Source organism: Cynocephalus volans, chromosome 12 (assembly GCF_027409185.1).
Source record: "Cynocephalus volans isolate mCynVol1 chromosome 12, mCynVol1.pri, whole genome shotgun sequence".
Taxonomy (NCBI): domain Eukaryota; kingdom Metazoa; phylum Chordata; class Mammalia; order Dermoptera; family Cynocephalidae; genus Cynocephalus; species Cynocephalus volans.
This window is the reverse complement of record NC_084471.1, coordinates 64,608,126-64,618,040: the sequence shown is the minus strand read 5'-3', so window position 1 is coordinate 64,618,040 and position 9,915 is coordinate 64,608,126. Positions and strand designations below refer to the sequence as shown.

The 9,915-nt window shown below is 34.6% G+C and overlaps 1 protein-coding gene across 1 annotated transcript; it reads left to right on the top strand.

Moving 5' to 3' along the window:
- The first annotated feature begins 8,401 nt into the window (after positions 1 to 8,401).
- Positions 8,402 to 9,340, top strand: LOC134360784 (olfactory receptor 6C2-like). The gene has a single exon (XM_063075568.1). The coding sequence runs from the start codon at positions 8,402 to 8,404 to the stop codon at positions 9,338 to 9,340; it is 939 nt and encodes a 312-aa protein (XP_062931638.1).
- The last annotated feature ends 575 nt before the right edge of the window (positions 9,341 to 9,915 follow it).

The window sequence follows — 9,915 nt, the reverse complement described above, 5'->3', positions numbered from 1 at the left end:
GTAAAAAATGGCGCTGGTCACATCAAAGCTGGCACCGGTCACATCCAAGATCCATCAGTTTCTTTATTATTTCTTTATTATTATTTATTTATAAATAATTTAATTATTATTTATTTATTTATTTGTTCCTTTATTTCCTCTACATTTCTTAAAACAGCCCATTTAAAGCACAATGGCAAAAGACAACAGGAAATAGTGTAGACAGAAAATGTTATTTTATAAAATTTATTAAACAGATACTCAATGGAAATGTATAATGTCATGTAGTACAAAAGGGAGTTTAGAATGGTAAAAACTCATACAATTGTAAAACAGAAAGATTAATTTACTATAAAAAAATATAGCAATAAAAATCAGGTAGGACTGAAAGAAAGAGAATGAAGCTTAATAGTATAAAAACAATCTCTGTCATAAAGGAGTTCAAAGTAAAATTAACTTTAAAGTGATATAAAGAAATACAAAAGTATACATTCTAGAAAGGAATGCCAAAATTATGAATCTGGGAGTTTACCACAGAACAAATCAACTGTTAATTACCCCTTTCATCCACAGAGAGGGAGAAAAATCTTTGCTCCCTAGTCATTTACAGACCTTTAGAATATAAAAAGACTAGCTCACACCTTCAGGTTTCAAACTCTTTTAACATGTAAATACATAGGGAAGTAAGTCTGTAAATGTCTCTGTACAGCTTTAGATATTCAATCACTCTGTAGCTTCAAGGGCTTGCACTTTAACCCAGGTGCCATTACCTGTTTATAAAAAAAAGTTTGTTCAAAAAAACCCTAACCATGTAAAATCAAGAAAATTTCACTTTCTGACACATCTACCTTTGCATTTCCACTTGCAGAATTATCTTGAATTTCAGTATGAAGACAAGTGAAAATTTCATGTTTTGTAATTAAGTCCCATGTGAATCCCTTTCTATGAATGATGTCTATTCTAATGATCCCAAAGTTTTAGGACTCATGGTCAGCTTAACATCAGCACAGCCATGTTATGCAGCTTTCCATCCTCTTCCCCCGCCCCATTCCCTTTTCTGATCCATGAAGTGGTCAGTGAAATTCCTCTCCTGGGAAGGGGCAAACATAACCATTATCATCAAAGGAACATCTTGTGGGCTGAGGTAGCAGGCATTTGGGCTGGGCTGGGAGGAATGCTTTGTACTGTTAAATGCATGTAGTGGCAAACTGATCAGGAGCCTATACCCTAACAAACCAGATGTTATTGGACCACAAGGGCTGTGTCACCTTGCACACCACTGATTTCAAAATTGCCCATTACTCTGCCAGAATCTTCTCTCAAAGTCTTATAAAACCTTTGCTTTCCTTTGTTTGAGGAAGCTGATATGACTCAGTCTCCCCTCCACACTGGTGGAATAAAGCTTCTAGGCTGAAATTGCGCCTGGCTTGGGTCTCTCTCTCTTTTTTCTCCATCTCGCTGAACCTAATACAAAGGCCAGATGAAGACCCTTCAACTTTTCATTCTTTGCCTCATAAAGGATTAGTCAAACTGCTTGTACCCACTGATTAATAATATAAAACACTTTTTAAACAAACTGGTTATGATTCTCTTCTTCTCCCAGGCCTGAACTTTGGTCTATCCTGAAACTGAGCCAACGCACCTCTCCTGGGAATAGACTGCATTCAGGGTAAAACATTCTCTGATCTACTATCCCATGAAGCCACCCTTTCTTCCCCCCAACACACACACCTTTCATCCTACTTCCCCACATTGTTCTTTCTAGCCTGTTTACTCTTCTCTATAAAACCCTAATCCTTGTGATACCTACAGATCTTACGGTCACTGCATTCTCCCCATTGCAATAGTTCCCCTCCCTCTGTAGAAATACAGTAGTCCCTCTCCTCTGCAGTTTTGCTTTACAGTTTCAGTTCACTCTGAGAGGGTGGGAAAAATACATGCTATCTTCTCCTCTGCTCTCACAGCTGAACAAGCAACACAGAAGACAGACAATTATGACCAAATGTGTGGGATTTCTTCCCCTCAATAAGCAAGCAACTAGTTCCACAGAGGATATCAGGCTGGTGTCCTCTAATTAAATTGTGACACTATCTACCTGAGGATAGCAACAAATTCCACAGGTTGAGGACTCAGTCCCCAAGACTGCCCACCCCCCTTCCCACTTCTGACGCCAGTCGCAAGCTCCAGTTGCTTTACCTGTGCTTATGACCAACTGGCTATAAACTGGGGTTCCCCACAGCCCAGTCTTTGGGTTCGATTACATTGCTGAGCAGCTCACAGAACTCAGGGAAACACTGACTTATGTTATTCTATTTATTATAAAGGATATTATAAAGGATACAGATGAAGAGATGCATAGAGTGAGGTATAAGAGAAGGGGGTCGGAGCTTTCGTGCCTTTCCTGGGCATTATACCCTCCAGAGACCTCCATGAACTCAGACATCTGAAAGTTCTCTGAACCCTGAATTCTTGGGTTTTTAATGGAGGCATCATTACATAGGCATGATTGATTAAATCATTGGCAACTGGTGACCAATTTAAACTTAAGCCCCCTAGAGGTTGGAGGTTTTCTGCAGTTTAAATGTGATATGTGTAGGTGTATGTGTAGATTTTTTATTATTTGTCCTGCTTGACATTCTCTGATCTTCCAGGATCTATGATTATACTTCTGTCATTAATTTTGGAATATTCTTGTCCCTTACTACTTCAAAGATTTCTTCTACTCCATTCTCCCTTCTTGTATTCTTATAAAACATGTGTTACCTTATTTGAAATTGCCCCATAGTTTTTGGATACTCTGTTGTTTTCATTTTTTCCTCATTGCCTTTCAGTTTGGTTAAGTTCCTGCTGAAGATATTTTTAAGCTCATTTATTCTTCCCTCCGCTGTTTCCAGTCTACTGATAAAGCCCATCAAGCATGTCCTTCATTTATATTGCAGTATTTTTCCAATATCCTTTCCAATATCCTTCCAATATTCTTCCTAGAGTTTCCCTCTATCTGCGAATGTTAACATTTTCTTCTTGTATGCTATCTACATTTTACAATAGAGCCCTTAATATATTAGTCACAGGTTTTTTGTTTTTTTTTTCGGTCCCTATCTAATAGTTCCAAAACCTGTGTTACATGAGTTTGGTCCTGATGCTTGCTTTGTCAATTCAGATTTTTCTTGTCTTTTAGTATCACTTGTATATTTTTCTTGAAAGCCAATCATGATCAATTATGTATAATCATGTACAACAATAGTATGCCAATATATTAGATAACCTACATGAACTGGACTAATTCCTAGTAATAAACAAATCACTGAAACTGACCCAGGAAGAAATAGGAAATATGATCACACCTATAAAAAGAAATTGAATTGGTAATCAAAAAACTTCTCAGAAATAAAAACCCAGGACCAGATGGCTACACTGCAGAATTCTACTTAACTGTTAAAAGGGATTTAACATCCATCCTTCACAAATTCTTCCAAAAAACCAAAAGGAAATGCAGTACTTCCCAACTCATTCTATGTGGTCATGACTGTCATACCAAAACAAGCCAAAGGCACAGACCAATATCCCTTATGAATATACAAAAATCTTCAACAAAGTACTAGCAAATTAAATCCAACCACATGTAAAAAAGAACTGCACACCATTACCAAGTGGGCTTTATTCTGGGAATACAAAGTTGGTTTAACAACCAAAATTAATGAATGCAATACATCATATAAACAGAATATAGAATAAAAAACAAAAACCACATGATCATCTTAATAGACAGAAAAAGCATTTGGCTAAATCCAACACTGAGTCATGATAAAAATTCCCAATAATCTAGAAATAGAAAGGAAAATCTCAACCTGATAATGGCGATGTAAAAAACCCCAGGTAGCCTCATATGTAATGCTGAAAGACTGGATGCTTTCTCTCTTTAAGACTGAAAACAAGGCAAGAATGTCCACTCTTGCCATTTTCATTCAACATTGTACTTGAGGCTTTTAAAAGGTCAATTAGGCAAGTAAAAGTAATGAAAGGACTCCAGACTGGGATGGAAGAAGTGTCGGACACCATTCGAACGCAGTGGAAACCCACACAATGGGAGAAAATTTTTTTTAATTTAATTTTATTTTATTTTACTTCTCAAAATACATTGTACTTGATTTTCTTGTCCCCTTACCAGCTCCTCTCCACCCCTTCTCCTCTCCCCACAACATCGTATCTGTGCACTTGGCTTAAAACGTTCAAAGAATTTTTGTGGTTATTCTGTCTTCTTCCCGCCACCCTTTATTTGTTTGTGTGCTTATTTATTTACTAATTTTTAGCTCCCACAAATAAGTGAGAACATGTGATATTTCTCTTTCTGTGCCTGACTTGTTTCACTTAATATAATTTTCTCTAAGTCCATCCATGTTGTTGCGAAGGAAGAAGTGAAGGACACTATTCGAATACAATGGAAACACACACAATGGGAGAAAATATTTTAAAAACTATGTATCTGATAGGAGACTTGTATCCAGAATCCATGAAGAACTCTTACAACTCAACAATAAGAAATCAAACAACCTAATTGAAAAATGGACAAAGGATGTACACAGACACCATGCCAAAGAAGATATACAGATGTCAAATAAGCATATGAAAAATGCACAACATCATACGTAATTGTGGAATTGCAACCAGAACTCTCATACCCTGATAATTGGCATGTAAAATGCTAAAGGCATGTTGGAACACAGTTTGGCAGTATCTTTAGATGTTAAACATATACCTACCCTGTAAATCATCTACTCCATTTCACTCCCAGGTATTTAACTAAGAGAAATGAAAGCTTATTTTTATATAAATCTTGTAAACGACTGTTCTCAGCAGGTATTGATAATACCCACAAACTGGGAACATGCCATAAGTCCACAAATGTACAAATACTACTCAGCATTAAAAAAGAAAGAACTATTGACTCAAATAACAACAGGGATAAATCGTGAATTAATGCTCAGTGAAAGATGAAAGACAAAAAAAAAATACAATTCTGTATTCTTGTATTTACATAAAATTCTACAAAAAAAAAAACTAATCTGTAGTGACAGATAACTAACTTATCAGTGGTTGCCTGGGAAATAGAGGGGTGCAGAAACCTAACAAACTGTCCATTTTAATTTCATGCAGTTTATTGTATGTACTTTTTTTAAAATAAAGATGTTTAGGAAAATAAGAAAATGAACTAATTAACCTGTTCGTTGTTCTCCAATCTCCAAGGACACTGGAGCCAAAGGAGCTCTTATTCATTGCTTTACTTTTGCCAAATAAAATTACTGGAAAGATTCATTAGTGACAATTGAGCATAAATCACCAAGGACCTTTTGTTTATTCATTTATTTGTCAGTAGAGAAACTAAGAATAAAAATTCAAGGCTGATATTGTTCAAACCTCTGTCCCTGTTCTGAGATATTGAAATACCAACTCTCTCAAAAGAGAGAGTTTCCAGTATCCCACTATCATTAGGAATTTTTTTCCCCTTTCAAATATTAAAATATACAAGGAAATATTTCTTAGACCTGTAATGGTAAAAAGTATATCCTGAAAAATTCAGTAGAATTTGTTAGAGACAACAATATCAGGAAGCTTTCTACATGTTCAGAGAACGCGAGTGTGTGCAAGGATGCATGAGCAAAAATGAAGAAAAGCTCACATGAAAATCCTCATCCACCTGCCATTTTCAGCTGAGAGTGGTTGAATTATTATTTGCAAACAACTTAAGGATGTTATCGCTGACTGACAAAAAAGTAAGTATGATAAGTTTGGCAACATCACTAATATTTCCCTTGGTCAAATGTTGGCCGTATTTTTTTCTGAGAAGAAAAAGATTTCACCTGCCTGTATTAAAATCAGATATGTAAATTATAATTTATGTATTTTATAAAACATATAAATTATCTTTTCAAAATACATATGAAATGTTATAATAGTAAATAGGTGGATATGTAATGGAATCCTAATGTAAGAAATATCCAAAAGTGACATCAGCCATACCATCAACCTCAAGTTAGAAAATAAAATGACCTGCTGTGTGGGTGTGTATTTGTCCCTTCACTCCTTCAAATGGCCTAGCTGCAGTAGCATCGCTCCCTAGACACCCCTGCCTCCTTTGAGACATTTCTTGAAAGATAAAAGAAACAAATATCAGAAATCAGTTGGTTACAAGTCAGTGTCAATTCATTTATTAAATTCTGTCCTATAATACTGTGTAATTTCTTATTAAAAACAACAAAAAAACAACATTTTGTGTGTTGAATAACATCCATAGCATTTTGAGCTGAGTAAGGTTACATAGTGATGCACATGTAGACTGAGATAAGGAGAGAGGATGGCAGAAAAATAGACAGACCTCAGCGATCATTCTTCACTACTTCTCTACTTAATCTAAAATATAGGTAGCATATGTACCTAAATTCCCTGGAAGGGCTCTAGTTTTCAGGCAAATCATGAGCGCAGGTCAGCACTTCTTGTCTGTATTGGTGACTGCCACCCTGTGGATTTAATCGTATAAATTAGGCAGATATTCAAATGTGGCTCTTTTCCACCTCAGGATGAATAAAATACAGTAAAATAAACAATGAGGAGAAACTGCTCAGGAAAGAATAAATTGTGGTTTCAAAGGGAATCTTCATTTTACTCATTGATGTAGGAGTACAAGCATAGAGACACTGAAAATTGAATACGTTCAAGTCCTTCACTGTCGTAATTAACTCTTGATGCCTGAGAAAATTACTGTGGAGCCACTTGTGGCATAACCTCAGCATCAAAAAATCATGGTCTCTGAGTTTAGCATTGTATTAATAGATACAGTACAAATGGAAACACCATATCAATAAAAATAAAATTACTTATTTGAAATACCAAAGAAGGAAGATAAGACAATTAAACCTTTTGTCAGATTTGTAAAGATCACTTTACAATGTGACTTAATTAATAAACGTAACTCTTCTTTAAGAACAAAAAAAGCAAAATAAGCCACAAAATTTTCTACTTGTATGACCAGAGATATAGAAAATTTAATGTGCAAATTTAGTATAAAGCAGTATAAATTTAAGTCCATATAGGAAGAAATAACTTTGTGTGTGCTTGGTAAATTTGGAATATATAAATTTATTTAGAAAATATTCTTTAAATACTTACAATATTTATGAAAATTTGTTGGTTGTCTTGGCTATAAGTGTGTGAAAGAGGTAATCCCAATAAACACATTCTCTGTCTGCATACTAAGATAGTGGCAAGTATCATTTGTTATGGGAGCACAGGAGTGGGTGTGTGGGTCATAAGAATTGCAGGAAACTTCCCAGAGGAATCAATGATGAACAGTTTTTACCCAGATTAAATTCAGGAGTGGGGGACAAAATAAGAGAAATGCTTATGACAATATCTGGCAAAACACAATATTTAACAAATTTAAACACAAGGTTTAACAAATGGAACTTGTTGGCACATAGGAAAAAGGGGTGGCAGTGTAGGACCTGTGGAACACCATGACTTCTGTTTTAGGCACATTAAAGTAGACAAGAAAGTGATTTGTGTAAGCAGGTATGTTTGGTGGTACGTTCAATATATAAATAGATACATTTGGTACTCAATTCAATATGTAAGTCAGAAAAAAAATCCATTATTAGAAACAGAAATGTGATAATTATTAAGGAAAAGATGTCATATAAAACAATAGAAATTGTGGAAAACAGGAAAGTGAGCAGAGTCAGAAGTAAAGAGGAACTAATAGATCCAAGATATAAAAACAGGCAAAAAGATAAGACAAAAAAAATGTACTTTTTAAGTTACTTAAAACATTTCATAAACATCTTAAGTGCAAGTAAATTTGTGTTTAAAATTGTGTTCTGCACAACAGAGAACAATAAGTTCAAAATTGCACATTAATAAAGAAATGTTGAGAATGACAAGGAAGGAAGGGTAGCTTGTATAGTCTTGGGCATGAGGTTTAGCATTATTGGAGAAAATACATTCAACAACAAAAAAAAAAAAAGAAAAGAAAAGAAAAGCAAGCAAAAAATTTAACTGTAAAGCCAGAACAGAGATTCCAAGTTCTGATCAGGGCTCTTTAAAGTGAGACCAAATTATATATAATTATACACTGGCATTTTGACAAGAACCAAATTGTTAACCAAAAGCATAACTTTAATGTTGTGTGGTGGTTTTGTTTTACTGAGTTGTGAGTAGGATAGAATTTCGAGAAGCCAAATGGCATTTTTGCTACCCATGAAATCACGCCATATTAGTAGATATCTAATCATACCCATACTATGATTTACAATACATTATAGAAATATAGTGAAGGTAGAGCTGATTAAGTTAGACTTTATATAGATAAAATAATGTATATGACAATCTCCCTGAATTATTGGACATGCAGATTGAACAGAAATCATCAATGATGAAAAACTACACAATAACAACGTTCATACTGCTGGGACTGACAGATGACTCTAAGCTGCAAGTTTTGATTTTTATCTTTCTATTTCTCACCTACATGCTGAGCATAACTGGGAATGTTACCATCATCACCCTAACCTTTGTGGATCCCCATCTTAAAACACCAATGTACTTCTTTTTACAAAACTTCTCCTTCTTAGAGATCTCATTCACAACTGCCTGTGTTCCCAAATACTTATATAACATAGCAACAGGTGATAAGACCATTACATATAATGCTTGTGTCATCCAAGTATTTTTCACTGACCTCTTTGCAGTAACAGAATTTTTCCTCCTGGCTGCCATGTCCTATGATCGCTACGTGGCCATCTGCAAACCCCTGCATTATGTAAGCATCATGAGCACCAGAGTCTGCAGGAGACTTGTTTTTTGCTGTTGGTTGTCTGGGTTGCTGGTCATAACCTCCCCACTTAGTCTGGGGCTGAATCTGAAATTCTGTGAATCAAATGTCATTGACCATTTTCTCTGTGATGCTTCTCCCCTCCTGAAGATATCATGTTCAGACACATGGTTCATGGAACAAACTGTTTTAATCTGTGCTGTGCTGACCCTCATATTGACCCTTATGTGTGTAGTTCTATCTTATAGTTCTATTATCAAGACAATTTTAGGATTCTCATCTGCCCAACAAAGGAAAAAGGCTTTTTCCACCTGTTCTTCCCACCTGATTGTGGTTTCCATCACCTATGGCACATGCATGTTCATCTATATGAATCCTACAGCAAAAGAAGAAGTGACTATTAATAAAGTGGTTTCCCTACTTATTTCTTCTATTTCACCTATGCTAAATCCATTTATTTATACCTTGAGAAATAAGCAGGTGAAGAAAGCCTTCAAGAACTTGATGAAAAGAATTGCTTCATTTTTAAATAAGTAAAATAATATAGCAGTCAATAAGTGAAGTCAAAATAAAAGGTAAGTGGCTGCTAAAACTTTCTATTGAAACATATTTTTTGTCTTTTAATAATCCATATTTTAGTTTGTTATCCTTCTTGGCTCCTCTTTAGATTTATTTTCTTTGCATCTTAATCAACTCTTTCTTTCCTTTGGTTTTTACTCAACTTCTTGAAGAGGATATGTCTCAGTAAGAACATAAAAGTATACTTCTCTTAAATTCATTTGTCAATAAATATAACCCCAAGTAATTATAGTTTATGGTATAATAAAAATAATTCTTTAGTCTCCCATAAAAATGAAAACATAAGACTGCAGATTACTGTATTCAAATATATACAAAATAATATAAAAATTTAATTAAGAGGTCAAATTTTATGTTTAAATACTAAACAGGATGAATAAGGGCATTTTGTAATAATGGAACAATTGAGAAAGAACATAGTATCATTTTTAGTACTCAAAGAAAACACAATAAAAACAAAAGGAAAGGTGGGATCAATTTTTATAAATAATCTTTTGAATATATAACTGAAAGTGAAAATTAAAATGTGGGCA